The sequence below is a fragment of the Aspergillus brasiliensis genome, assembly GCF_001889945.1.
Source record: "Aspergillus brasiliensis CBS 101740 unplaced genomic scaffold ASPBRscaffold_2, whole genome shotgun sequence".
NCBI classification, from domain to species: domain Eukaryota; kingdom Fungi; phylum Ascomycota; class Eurotiomycetes; order Eurotiales; family Aspergillaceae; genus Aspergillus; species Aspergillus brasiliensis.
In genome coordinates, this window is record NW_027137443.1 from 3,125,152 (window position 1) to 3,139,706 (window position 14,555).

The 14,555-nt window shown below is 50.3% G+C and overlaps 3 protein-coding genes across 3 annotated transcripts; 1 reads left to right on the forward strand and 2 right to left on the reverse strand.

The window, feature by feature from the left end:
• Positions 1-1,513: 1,513 nt before the first annotated feature.
• Positions 1,514-2,730, forward strand: ASPBRDRAFT_52088 (SGNH/GDSL hydrolase family protein; the record flags this gene model as incomplete). The annotated part of the gene is made up of 4 exons (XM_067626845.1): positions 1,514-1,626; positions 1,698-1,830; positions 1,896-2,035; positions 2,088-2,730. 4 exons carry the CDS (start codon positions 1,514-1,516, stop codon positions 2,728-2,730), a joined length of 1,029 nt encoding a protein of 342 aa, XP_067483736.1.
• A 1,561-nt stretch (positions 2,731-4,291) lies between these two features.
• Positions 4,292-6,834, reverse strand: ASPBRDRAFT_117368 (DEAD-box ATP-dependent RNA helicase DBP2; the record flags this gene model as incomplete). Its single annotated transcript, XM_067617086.1, has 5 exons — positions 4,292-4,503; positions 4,573-4,701; positions 5,208-5,315; positions 5,370-6,535; positions 6,788-6,834. 5 exons carry the CDS (start codon positions 6,832-6,834, stop codon positions 4,292-4,294), a joined length of 1,662 nt encoding a protein of 553 aa, XP_067483737.1.
• A 743-nt stretch (positions 6,835-7,577) lies between these two features.
• ASPBRDRAFT_52090 (DNA-directed DNA polymerase alpha catalytic subunit POL1) lies at positions 7,578-14,463 on the reverse strand (the record flags this gene model as incomplete). The annotated part of the gene is made up of 13 exons (XM_067626846.1): positions 7,578-7,858; positions 7,936-8,044; positions 8,113-8,178; positions 8,231-8,381; positions 8,440-8,984; positions 9,052-9,134; positions 9,194-9,375; positions 9,442-9,516; positions 9,950-10,836; positions 10,892-11,632; positions 11,683-12,240; positions 12,297-14,018; positions 14,074-14,463. 13 exons carry the CDS (start codon positions 14,461-14,463, stop codon positions 7,578-7,580), a joined length of 5,790 nt encoding a protein of 1,929 aa, XP_067483738.1.
• Between the last annotated feature and the right edge of the window lie 92 nt (positions 14,464-14,555).

Here is a 14,555-nt window from a genome sequence, read left to right on the forward strand (position 1 = left end):
GATTGGCGTTGACTACAAGTAAAATACCTCACTAGTAACTTATTGGTACCGGGGAGAACCAGTAGTGCGGCCCACCGGTACGGAGTACATACCGGTACCCTTTCCCCTGGAGGTACGTAAGATGGTACTTCCGGGTACATCAGAATATCCCCCCCCCAAGGTGTGTTGTGCTAATCCTATCTGGACCAAGAAGGCAGGTACATAACAGCTGAGCTGCAGACACAGACTTAGATACTGACTACTACTATCACTACTAGATAGTAGTAGTAGTAGTAGTAGTAGTAGTAGTAGTAGTAGTAGTAGTAGTAGTAGTAGTAGTAGTAGTAGTAGTAGTAGTCGTCACTCTATCTCTGATAATCAATTCTCCTCGGCGAGTTTACTTCCGCTCCTTTCCAATCTTCTCATATTATTCTCGCGACGACTGCCTGTATTTAACATTGTTTTCACACCTGAGTTGAACAACACATAGTCCTCGTCCAGCTGGAAAAATACATCTACTCACCGCGTACCCTTCAATCAGACTGGACAGGTCGGGAGTCCCCACTCCACCCTCCAGAGAGATGCGGATGGATGGCTTTCCTTGAATATTACGCGATATCTTACAGTAAGATAGTGAGGTAGCACTCGGCATCTCAAACCGAAGAGGGAGTCGAGTCACCTGCGCTGTCAATAAACCAAGAGATAACGCGATTCCCTTCATTTTCCCCCTCATCTTTCATCTATTCTGGTCTTTCTCCGTGGAAAAGGCGACCACAGGAGGGCCCGCCGGCTGTCCAACACTTTCCTATCCGAAGCGAGTCTGTCCGTTCATGAATGCGCGCTGAATCGCGCGTCGCCGCAAACCGGAGCTTCGCAGGGCGCACGCCATCTCGCTTGGCTGGACTAACTCCCCGCAGTCGATTGAGCCTCTCCTTGTGCTCTTCAACCCCGGATAATCTTGGCCCTCCTTGCGTGCCCGGATCGGCAAGGCTTGGTTCGCTAGCTATCTCAAGTTCTGAACAGCTCTGTAGCGAGATCCTGTTTCCCGGATGTCGCTCTGCCCGGGCGTCGGCAAGCAAGAGGATGTCCAGATAGCTCGGCAAGACAGCTTCCCCAGGGTAACCCCCACGCACTATCTACCAGATGGTGTGCTCGCCGAACCCGATCGAACTGATGTGCCGAGGCTCACCAGCAGTCGAGTCCCTACCAAGTAGCGGAATCTTCATCCACCTTGGAAGCTTACCAGGGAAGTGATATATCTCAGATAGACACTGCAGATCTGGGATCACGCTTGGATTTGCTTGTTTGCTGTATGTCAGCCCGCTGCAGCTAATGACAAGTGGAAAATTATCCTCCGTGGAATGCACTTCATGCTATGCATTTCTCCGGACTTGAAATGGTTCTGCGGGGTTAATCTGGCAGTAGGAAAACAATTGCCTCTGATGCGATGCGTATAAAATCCGAAGGCTATCAGCTTGATGGTGTCTAGCAGTCAATCGCCCTCATATCAAGGTATATCAAGCAAACGTCAATCATGTTCGTAAAATGGCAATCTCTGGTCCTCGGGGCCATTCCAATGATTTCGGCATACCCCTCTGGCGTTGCTAAGAGTAAAGAAAGTTTTGAATGGGACTCGACGAAATATCTGTTCGTGCTTATTCTCATTTTTTGCAACATTGCGAGAGCGGGTAGAGAGAAGTTGCTGATATATATAATAGAATCGCCTTCGGTGACTCGTATACTTATGTGCAAGGGACCGACGGGCTACAGAACTATAGTTTCATCGGAGATTTACAGAACTTTGCATATGACCCACACACTCTGCTGACTGACAAGATTGTCCAGAACCAGGTGACAACCATGCAAGATATACTAACACCCCTCTGAAGTCTTGCTGATGCGTTCATGCAATGTAGACTGCCACGGCGGAAGGCGGTCCAAACTGGGTGGAGTACCTAACGGGCTGCGGACTCAAGGAAGGACTCACCTCGCCCTTCGACTGCGAACAACAACTATGGGATTTCGCATTTGCAGGGTCGGACATCTCAGTGGAATAGTACGCATCTGCAGGGATAGGCATCAATCTCGCATAATCTAACCCAGTGCAGTACCCCTCTGCACCACAACTTCACCGTCTCGCTCGTCAACCAAGTCAAGCAATTCAACGACTACGCGCAGCCCGTGCTAAAGAAGACCATAGACCAGTCCCATGCACTAGTAGCCATCTGGATCGGCATCAACGACATCGGCGACAGTTCAAAATACGACGTCGATTTCCCAATCTTCTACAACGAGCTCATGAACACGCTCTTTTCCTCCGTCCAGACTATCTACTCGCAGGGATACCGTTCCTATCTCTTCATGAACCTTCCCCCGCTTGACCGCAGACCAGGAAACCTGGGTAGCGCTGATCCCAGCCCCAATGCGACACAGATCACCTGGTACAACGATGCGTTGGCTCAGCATGCCAGTGCGTTCCATGATCGCTACGCGGACACCAATGTGATGTTATTCGACGCGCACAGCGAGCTTACTTACATTCTGGACCATCCGAGTGAATTCGGCATTGTGAATATCACGAATTTCTGCGCGGGATATGACCAGCCGGACATTGCGTGGAATTATCAGGCGTATGGATGTCCTACGCCGTTGGATACTTACTTTTGGTATAACTCAGGGCATATGACGAGCCGTGTTCATGAGATATTGGCTGGTGCGGTGGAGAGGAAGTTGCAGGAGTGGTCTGGTTGAGATTTTATACTAGGTGGTATTTACATTAGTCAGTTGAATACATATCTAGGCCAGCAGGAGTATTGATCTAGTACTAGGTAATTGACAGTGGCTGTACATGAATCTAAGCCACCATATCTTGATAGTAGTAGTAACTAACACCCAGATATATTTTTACAACACAATCATACCTCATACTACTATCATGCTGATGAAATGCTGAGGTACATATACCACTTACTACATCTATACATACCCATTTATACATACCACTAGTACTCGCATTTAGATATTGATATACTATAACGATAACTTACAACCACCCAACTAGGACTAGTAGTTACCACTTGAAGTAGTTAGAGCCAGAAATAGTTATTACTTACTGACAGTACTACTATCATCCAGAAATAAATGGATAACTAAATAAACACCCTCCAACCAACAGAAGCGAACTGTTACTTTGCAGGTGAGGTGAACTTTATCTACTACTAGTTACTAGGTAGTACTTTAGTAAGTCGGTAAGACAACTACATACACACGCGCATACTACATAGATATCACGTCATTGAAAGGAAACCACGATTCTATTTATTGATCATTACAATCAGTCAATCGATACATACATAGTACATACACACGTACATACATACAACTAACAGTGATCACGTTTAATACCGAGTAAATATACATATACCCACCTCCCAACAAGGATCTGAACAAGGATAATGCCTGTCACTACTTGCTTGCTTGCTTGTGTGCTTGCTTGGGAGTCTGCTAACCGAACTAGCCAGCCAGCTATGAACCAACTACTAACTACTAGTCAAGTCAATCCGCTCACCCGGTCCATCCGGTGTGGCTGCTGCGGCGCTATGCAGCCACCACCTGTTTCATTCTGGCGTGCTTTTGCGTTACTAATGCTACTGCTGCTACTGCTGCTGCTGCTGCTGCTGCTGCTGCTGCTGCCGTATTTCCCTTTGCTTTTCCTTGGTAAAGGGAGGGGGTGTTGCAGATCGGGGCTGGATAGCAGGGATCAAGCCTGTAGTCTACTATCAAGGTGCATGTACTTTCCATGTAGGTGACTTGAGCGGTTCTTGTGATGGTGTAAAGGTGGGAAGGTGTGCCCCCCAGCAGTTCTATCTACATTTTTGTCTACAGTTACGTCTTAACGGGGTAAAAGATTGACAGGTTCATAATGCTCACTAACACCAGAAGCAGATAGGTACATTTTCTCTCCAATTATCGGCATGCAAGTGAAGCTACACACTATCTAGTCCCCATCCGTTCCGGGAACAAGCCAAGTGATACATAACTTTTTGTTTGATAAACCACAACAAAGAAAGAGATAATTAACGTGTATCCATGAAATAGCAGTGCACAATCGTGTAGGTTTCGAGGTCACCCTATGTTGGGGGGAGCCTGTTGTTGTAAACTGAGAAAAACACGCGAAGAGTCTATCGTGATATCGACGAACGCCGCCCGTACCGTGGTTACGAAAATGAAGAATCATGCGAAGGAAAAAGAAAGTCTACCGATGTGAGAATGGAATACAAGCTCAGTGAGTGGACTGAGCAGCGAGGTCAGTTTACCAGCGACGGCTGCCACCAAGAGGAGCGGCATTGGAAGCAGTGAACTGGTTTCCGCGACCACGGCCACCACCACGGCCACCCCAGCGGCCATAGCCACCGTGGCCATGACCACCGCCGCCACTGTAGCGGACCATCTCGGCGAGACGGGGGTCGATCTGCTGCTTGGCCTCAGTCAGAATGGTGACCAAGTCACGAGCCTGCTTGGAGTCTGCAACAAAGGTGACACATTAGCATCCATGCTTGGAAGAAACATCTCATGTAGAAAGAAGTGACTTACTGTCAGTGGTAAAGAAGGTGATGGCGGTACCCTTAGCACCGGCACGACCAGTTCGACCAATACGGTGAACATAGTCCTCCGAGTTGTTAGGGTAGTCATAGTTAAGAACGTGTGTGATGTCGCGCACATCTTCAAACACATGTAACGTTAGCAAACAGAGCATTAGTCAAATGAGCAACGTGGCTTAGGAGCCCTTTCTCAGTCGTGTGAGACTTGATGCATCTCTCTCTCTCGCTCGGACTTATCATCAAAAGTTCCGTGACAGACGAGTCCGAGGGTGGCAAAAATCGCGGTCCTAGAGCAACCTTGGAATGCAGCTTCAACGAGTCGGTTAAGAGAGGAGTTTTCCCTCCCTCTACCGGCCAAGTTTCAAAGGGTAGATATGGTGAATCAGAACAGAAGATGTAATACGTCTGCTACACTGCACTGTGAGTCCAAGGTCCTCCTGGCTTGAGAACCATTTCAGGAGACCCGACAAAGCCTGGAAGAGTCATACACACCAACAATTGGTGGAAGAGAGTCAAGCACCGTGCCATGGTCACACAACCTCAATAGAGGTTGAGGGTGACTTGGGAGGCAAGAAAGGAAGGGGGGAAAGGGAAAGGGGGGAGGGGGAGTTTGCGATTTATTCATACCGATACCACGGGAAGCCACATCAGTAGCCACCATGATTGGGCTCTTGCCCGTCTTGAACTCGTTCAGAACCCAATCTCTTTCTTGCTGTTGCTTATCACCGTGAATAGCTGGAACGCAGGTTAGCAAATAGCTTTGTCAGTGTCGGGAATAAGGGAGCTTACAAAGTGCCGGCCATCCGTCCTGGCGGAGGAAGCGTGTAATTTCGTCAGCGATGCGCTTGGTGCCGGTGAAGATAAGGCACTTGTTGGCGCGGTTCTCCATGATCTTCTCGAGGTGCTTGATCATGCGGTCGCGCTTCTCGAAGTCGGAAACGACCTCGACGATCTGAGTGATACGGTGGTTGGCCGACAGATCCATGGAACCAATGTTGACCTGGATGTAGTCGTTGAGGAAGTCAGAGGCAAGCTGACGGACCTCCTTGGGCCACGTAGCGGACCACATGCAGGTCTGACGGTCAGGGCGGATCTGGGAGATGATCTTGCGGATCTGGGGCTCGAAACCCATGTCCAGCATGCGATCAGCCTCATCCAGAACCAGGTAGGTGACACGACGAAGGTTGGTGCGACCAGCCTCGAGCATGTCAATCAGACGACCGGGAGTCGCAATGCAGACTTCCACACCACGGCTCAGGTCACGGATTTGAGGACCCTTGGGGACACCACCGTAGACACAGGTGTTGCGGATACGAGAAGACTTTCCGAACTTGGAGATTTCGGCCTGAATCTGAACGGCCAATTCACGGGTGGGGGCGAGGATAAGGACAATGGGACCGTCACCAGGGGCGAGGAGGGGCTGAGCGTTGATGTGAACGATGGCAGGAAGACAGTAGGTCAGGGTCTTTCCGGAACCAGTCTCAGCAATACCGACGACATCACGACCAGAGAGGGCCATGGGCCAACCCTGAGACTGAATAGCGGTGGGGCGGTCGAAGCCCTGAGCCTTGACCTCGCTCAGGACGTATTGAGGGAAACCGGCTTCGTCAAAGGTCTCGACGGGGCGAGGAACGTTTTTTCCCTGGACGGCCATCTCGTGCTTCTTACGGAACTCGTCAACTTCACGCTGAGAGCGCTCGGCGACATCGGGGTGTTCCTTGTAAAAAGACTTTTCGAACTTGGGCAGGGAGTCAAGATCCCATTCCTGCTTCTTCAGACCGGCGCCCAGGTTGGACATGCGATCTCCGCCAGCACCGCCGGCACCACCACCTCTGCCATAGCCGCCGCCGCCACCGTAGCCGCCGCCATAGCCACCACCACCACCACCACCACCACCGTAGCCTCCACCGTTGGAGTAACCGTTACTGTTACCGTAACCACCACCGCCGCCGTTTCTAGAGCTATATGGCATGTTAGCAAGCATGTTCGTTCAAGAAGCATAGATCCTCGATGCAGTGTCAAGAAGAGCAGACAGGTCTAGATGGGGGTGGACGGTTGACCGGATCGCGTGACAGAAGGGATCGCAAGCCAGGCTAGGATCCCCAGGAAGCGATCACGATCGCGATTCATGTCGCACCGCCAAAAGATTGGCTTGCTCGAGTGCAGGCCATCTAGACCAGTGCTCTGATTATAGAGAAATAGCTTACCGGTAAGAGTCGCGCTGGTAGCCGCCGCCGCCGCCGTAGGAAGACATAATGATGTTATGTGAAGAAAAAAACAAGTTTTTTTTTATGAGATTAGAAGAAACCGGGGGGGCGTCCAACAAGGTCACGATGAGACGGACTGGAGCGAGGGAATCAACAGAGAGAAGTCTGAAGGAAGTAACACAACCTTCAAAGACAGGGAGGTAGAGGGGGAAGAAAGAGAGGAAGGAGAGAAAAAGACAGAGAGAGAGAGAAAGGATGAAGCAGAGGATGGAAGGAAGAAAGAAAAAGGGAAGCGACGGGCGGGAAGCAAGCGAAGAAAAGAAAAGAAAAGCAAAAACTGGCGGAGGCAAACACTCGCCCGTTGCGGCTTAGCGCAGGGGAATTGGCGCAGAAAATGCTTTGAGGCTGCTCTCTGATTGGTCCCCGCCGCCACCGCTGATTAAGGCGGAAGGCGATGGTGTTTCCACTTTCGACTTTTGTTAGTCTAGATGGCGCAGAGAGAGAAACAGTAGAACAGGCAGATTCTTCATGAGTAGCAACGTATAAGCATATCTGGGATATCTATGCAGTTGATGTCATGGTACATAATCTATACATCCTGTCTTGACTCAGTATTCCCTGCTGTTCACCTCATCTGAGTGGTTGCTCGGTTTCCTTTCTTCCTACAAGTGTTTGCCACCCAATCCCATGTCCCAGAAGCTAATCTCCAGCTCTGTCGCTCGTATGAAGATCTTGATCAATTCCTCTACTCGACTGGGCGAAATCTGTCTCATATGCGTCTCCAGTAGTTCTAAGCCAGTGTTAGCCATTTCCACTGTCGTTGTAGGGTGTCATCTGCTCGAGTCGGAGTCTCACCGGATCCCAAGCGCACGGCCTCGGTGTAGTCCTCCGCTACATAGTTCTCAATCCATTTCCAGTACCGGTTGCCCTCGCGGAGCGACTCCTTGTCGCTGTACAACCTCTGTGCAATCGCCCCGTATCCGAGTAAGCAAGGCGCAAGGGCCACCTGCAATGCGAGCCAATCCTGCGATTGTCCGATATCAAGGATATACCGGCCGTATGCGGTGCATGCTGTTCACGAGACAACTCAACTGTTAGTGATGCTGCCCATTTCATAGGCACTGAACGACTTGGAAGATTGCACTCACCAATGGTTTCTGGGGTGCTCTCCATTTGCTCCTTCGACAGGCCAAAGGAGGCACAGTAATCGAGGTGCAACGCAGTCTCACGTTGGATGTGCAGAACAATCTTGGCTGACTATGATGAGATGTCACATTGTCAGCTCGTTGCATTGCATGCCATCAACCTAGTAGAACTATACATACCGCAGAAATGGACTCCATGTCTCCAGCTTTGTACGCGGCGAGGGCGTTGCTCCGAGCAAACTGAACCTATATCGGGAGTCAGCAAACCACGGTCACAGGATTGAGATGAACACCTTACCAAGTAGAGATAGTCCTGCACAAGATATGACTTGAACCTTTCCTCCGGAAGTGTGCCATCTCCCATCCTCTTGACGAATTCGTGCTCAGTGAAACGCTTCCAAGCTGGTTGGACATCAGGGCGATCTAGAGCATATTCCACGAAATGTCCGCTGTATAACATCATTAGCAGAGCAAGTCATTCCTCAGAAAGTACACCGAGACACTTACGGAGAGAAAGGTAGACAATAGAAAGAGTGGAAGTGGTTGATCGGCCCACTGCCCTTTCCGAGATCAATGCTGGTCTTGATACCTGCCTCGACAAACCGAACCGCACTTTGAACTGCCCGCCTCATATCCTTACCATGGGCAAGATTGGCCGAAATGGCCGAGGCAAGAGAGCAGCCAGTGCCATGAGTATTCTTCGATATCAAATAGTCAGTCTCGAATAAGGTAACGTCTGTACCATCAAAGAACACATCAATGACCTTGGAGGCCTCTTCATGATTTTGTGCGGTCCGGTTATCACTAGTGAGCGGCAAATGACCGCCCTTGAGCAGGACACCCTTGGAACCTAAGGAGCAGACCTGCTTCGCGAGCTGAACCATGCCAGGGAGGTCCGTCGGCTCTGAGACATCCACACCGGAATCCTTCAGCAGCAGCACGGCTTCGGGAATGTTGGGGGTAAGGACAGTCGTTAAGGGGAGAAGCTTTGTCCGCAGACCTTTGATGGCTGCTTCAGGTAATAGTCTTGATCCGCTAGTAGACACCATGACCTATTTATGTCTGAGTCAGAGATTGAAACGTCAAGACCAATAAACGAATAACTCAGGGCAAGGCTACCGGATCCAACACCACCGTAGGCACTTGGTGCACGGCCAATGCTTCAGCAATGACGTCGATCGTCTCTGCAGAAGAGAGCATTCCTAATGCCATGTCAGTAGTCGAGCCAAAGATCTAAATAAAAAAAAGTCAACGTGCATACCCAATTTAACAACATCCGCGCCAACATCTTCCAGTCCGGCATTGATCTGCTTTTTCACGAACCCAGCGGGAACAATGAAAATGTCCTGCACCCCCAAAGTATTCTGGGCCGTGAGACCAGTCGTTGCCGTTAAAGCATAGCAGCCATGTGCAGCCAAAACCCTCTGGTCCGCTTCCAGGCCCCTAAACCCCACGGAAATGCATTAGCTTGACAGATCTAAAGCTGGGTGTGTCCATGCTCAAACATACGCGCCACCGGAGCTGTCAGATCCCGCAATGACCAGAACCCGCGCAACTGACATGACGGCGGTCTTAAGGATCTTCCTGTTGAAACCGAAAGTATCAATTGAAAAAGACCAGGTCGTCAGAAGTCTAGGAAAACAAATGGGCGAGCAGTGAAGCGTTGAAATTGGTGGCGGAAAACAGCGGCCGGGCAGAGAAAGCGAAGCGGCTTGCTTGATTGGCGGGGTGCGGGGCTTTCTCGATTAGGCAATCCGTATCTCGAGGAATCAATATTTAATGTCATTCATGCCTATTAATTTTCATTCCATCATCTAGAACAAAGCAATGCCCGCTATTCACATTGATGACCAAGTCCCATGTCCGAATCACCCAAATATAAGCTATATACATAACAGAAAAAACCATCATAATAATCAATCACGGCAGCATGAAGCGGAATAGACTGTCCATTTCAACCCATTGCCGACCACACTTCTTCAGATACGCGTCCACCACGCCTTTGATGGTTCCAAACCGTATGCGGTTGAACTCAGCCAGAGCCGCCAAACTGTCCTTCTTTTCCCCAGTGGGCTCTTTCTCGGCTGCTTTCCGAGCCTTGTCCACGTCCCAAAGTCCCGCAAAGTAAAGCAGCTGATTATACATCTGTTTCTCCGAGTACTCGTAAGTCATCCGACCAAGGCAGCCCTCAGCGTGGCCCCGGGGTCCAAGACACCGGTGTCCATACACGCTGATCTGTCTCGTCCGGTTACCGCAGGCCGAATCGTCACAGACAAGCCAGCCCTCATAGTACTTCGAGGTCTGTGCTCGGATCTGTGCTTCTAACTGGGCAACGATCGTCAAAACAGAGAATGGCTTCTGACAAGCTTGGTTGGGACAAACGACACCATTGGCAGTGCACATCTGGGTGGACTGTGCGAGTCCTTCAAAGACCGACTTCTCCTTGCAGAACCGGCAGGTAAGAGTAAGCCGCGTGGCGTTCTCAAACCGCACAGAGTCTGGAATCTGCGACTCCAGTGGGAAGATATCGGCATTCTGTTGGTTGCTCCCACTGGAGCTATTGATCTGGTACTTGCGTACATCAAGTCCCAAGCACTCGGCTAGTCGAACGGCATCGGTACCGGGGATGGGGGCACAGAGACGTTCAATTGGTGGGAAGATTTGCTTGAGAAGGTAGAATTCGATATCAGGTTTGAGTCCTGAATCCGGCTTCATCACGTCCTGGAGTGTGTATGACCGCTTGGCCGGCGCAAGGGACGAGGTCTCGGCATCCCCATTCGTTACGACATACGAGATCACGTCGTTGGGACGAACCGTCTTACCGCGGGCAAGCTCGCGCAGGGCAACCTGTACCGGGGGCATAGATTCCTTGTTAGGATATTCCTCAGGTCGCTTGGAAAGTTTCTAGGCAAGTGAGTTAGCGTTTGTGCTAGACAATCTAGTATCAACCAAAACATACCGTGTAAATGACGTATTTTTGCACGGGAATGGAGAACTCGCGCATCTTCTCGGCCAATTCGCGTAGATAGTCATGGACTCGATTGAGAACAATCTCCTGATCCTCACCGGAGAGGACTTCATTCAGCAGTTTTTGGGAGACCTCCTTCGACAACGAACAGTATTCACGTCTCTTCATATCCAGACCCTTGACTTCGAGCTTATCCACATACTTGCCATCCACCTCACTCATATTAATGGCGGCATACTTTTTCTTTGCGTGAAGAAGCAGACGACGGAACACATTGTCAATGTCGATCTCCAGCAATCGGTAACGCTCGTTTACTGATTTCTTGAACTCATCGCCGACCTTCAAGGCATCGCTGATTGTGTCCATGTTCGTGTTGATCATGACCGAGTCAGTATCACCGTAGATGACTCTAAGCTGCTTGGACTCTGCCAGCTCCTTGGTGCTTCTGAGAATCTCACGACCCTTAAACGTGGTGAGCATGGCCAAAGGACGTGCGTAGAAGCGACTCTGTGTGTATCCCAAGCATCCGTACATGGAGTTAGCGGTCAGCTTGAAGGCCAGCTGTTTGGTGTCCCACAGAGCAAGCTGCTCAGGCGTGGCGCGTTTGTCTTTCATCAACTTCTTGACCTCACGTCGACGACCGACCAAAGTAGCAATAAGCTTAGGCAGAATACCCTGCTCTTGGTCCGAGGTAGGGACTTCGGGAACCTTTTCTTCCTTGTCATTATCCGCCTGTAGATGTCAGCTCATGTTCCATATAATTCCCTGGCACATCAACTCACAGTCGCTGTTCGCTCAACCGTTGTGAAGCAAATGTTGTACTCCTGGATGATACTGGGATACAGACTGTTGAAGTCCATCACAAGAACGAACTTGTCATAAAGACCCTTCTCAGGTTCAAAAACAAGACCACCCTTGTACTTGTCCTTTTTCTTTTTGTCCGCCGACTCGTCATCATCACCTTCTTGCATCTTCTCTTCAGCTTTCAGTAGCTTAGAAGAGTACTTGTCGGGACAGATGTACTTGTTACGGTGGAATTCGTGGAGCAGAATGTACTCATTCCGCTCGGCTCGCGTACCACTTAGCGTTCTTGCCCAAGAGTTACCAGCAATATTGGTAAGAACTTTGGTCAAGGGTAGCATCTGAAGGCGCAAAACCAATGCAGCGATGAAGTAGGTATCCGCGTCACAGTGGTTGACGAAGTTCATGAGGCCGTCCTTGGTAGTGGCCCATGTCTTCAGTGCCGCTTCGCAATCCAGTTCTTGTCTGGCATTGCCTTTTCCAAGGTAGAGGTCGCACATCTCCGTCAAACTCCAGGATTGACATTTCATCATTAGAGACTTGCAAACATCAGTACAGAGTCACTTTGAACAAAAGAGCCAAATGGAGAACTTACCTTGCCCATATCATTGGCAACATCACACATCAGTCTTCCAGAAATCAGATGCCTCTCGGAGAAGAAACCTCCACCCCTGTTGAAGTTCTTGGGCCAGTCGCCGCGCTTCAGCCGTCCAAGGCGATGCCAGCCAGGGGTTTTCTTCTCTTTCAACCTGCTGAGCAGAATGCTGAGGTCAACCTCCTGAAGCTGATGTCCCATCAGAACATCGGGATCCATCTTCTCAAACAGCGCCAGGAACTTGCTGAGCAGAAACTGTTCGCTCTTCTCTAGCATGAAGGTGCCCCGCTGCTTTCGCGTTTCAGCTTCAAAGTGCATCGGGTATGAAGAGCCTGCAGGCCGCATGACTGTGAAGGTCTTGCAGGGCAGCCTCTCGGGCGGAGTGGTGTCCGTGAGGGAGACATTCTCATATACTCTTGCACTCGCCACAAGGATCTCCTGCTTGTTCTCTTTCACATTGAGCTGGGTTCGGAAGGAGAGACTCATGAGCGTCAGAGGGGGCGCTTCCAGATTCTCAGAATCAGGTACAGGAGAAATAAGCGCTGGCTTTGCTGCTTGGCATTCGAACTTGCACCAAGATGCGTTGTTGACGGCAGTAAAATCCGCCTCTTCAATCTTGAGCCAACAAGGACCCATGATGTTTTTCCAGAGGACAAACTGCTCGAACAATGACGTGTTGGTGCCGAACACATGCGAAAAGGTCTCCCCCTTCACATCCATTGGCAACGGAGATTTGTCGTAAGGATAGAACAGCTTCAAATATTCGGTCTCTTTCGGGACGCCAGGCAATTCAAAGGCGTATTTGCGCGTGCAGGGCTTCATCTTGTGCATTCCTACCCTCAGCCTCGACATCATCCCGTCGACCTCATGGTAAACATCTTCCATATCCACCTCTTCATCCGTATCTCGCCCATTCTTGTGCCGATACTCTCGCGGAAGGAAGTAGAGCTTGCGTAGAATGTTGTCGATCTTAACGAATGCACTGGCGAAAGAGCCAGTTTGCTTGTTCTTGACCTTTCCAAACAGGCAAAGGCTGCCATTGACTTCTGTAAAATCCAACCAGAATATGCGCAGACTCCCGTCTTCCTCGACCACATCCTGGGCGCGAAGCTTACCGAAGCTACGCATTTCCGACGACGCCGGGCTGCTGAGAACATTCAACTTGCTCCTTACGTCGTTCCAAGATGCGTCTACTTCTGGCATTGGCTTTGTAGGCGAAGAGCTAGCCAGAGCGGGAGTGCTCTCCTTCTTGAACTTGGGCGGGGGTCGGCTTCCGGCCATGTTGATGCTTGTCGCCTTAGCGTCGTTCTGTCCAGTGACTTGCGCGATCTCCATTATATCATTATCATCCTCATCAGACTCCTCGACCTTGACATTTGTGGTTGTCGACTTTCTTTCTACCGCTTTGCTGATGGGAGACGATGGCATCGGGTCACTCATAGGAAAGTCATCATCATCCATACCAGGAAGCGCCCCATCGTCGTCGTCAAAATTCAGCTCTGGTTGGTCCTTGACCGGCGAAACTGGATCACTGTTCTCATCCTTCTTGATAGGCTTCTCTTTGCGTGTTCTATCGGCGAGTGGGGGCGACAAGATGCGAACTTTGCGACGGGCCTCAGTCTTAACTATATTCCTCGTAGGGACACGGTGCGGGACCACGTTGGTATCGACTTCTCCGAGCAAATCGGCCATGAAAGCGTCGTCTTCTGCAGTAGCGACCGGCTGTACAAAATATTAGAGAGCCATTTGTGCTCGTGGGAACTCATCAACAACTCACCTTGGGCTTAGGAGCAGAGGGCGCAGCCCCACTGTTAAAATACTTTGAGATACCATTATTGATCTTCTCTTGCCGTTGCTTTTCCTCCTCACGCTTCCTCTTCGCAGCCTTGCCCCTGGCAGGCAATTGGTCGTCCTCACTGTCGCTGTCGTCGTAGTCTGCGGTCCGCTCGTTCCACACCTCGCGACCGTCGTCTGCATAACCTTCTCCGTTGTCGTCGACCACGAAGTCATCCTGATCAAGCCGGTTGCGGATAATCTTCTTGTAACCCTCATCGTCAACTTCCTCGTAGATGTCGTCTTGTTCCTCAACTTCGTATGTCGACAGGCGTTTCTTTCCTGCGGCGCGAAGGGCGCGCAGCTCCGCCAATTTGGCGCGGGAAGCAGACATGGCGCACTGGTGGTCTTCTACCACAGGTACTATGTGTCCATGAAAGTCTCCTTTTGGGTTAATCGATTTAAAAACCCGTAACGGGGTATAGG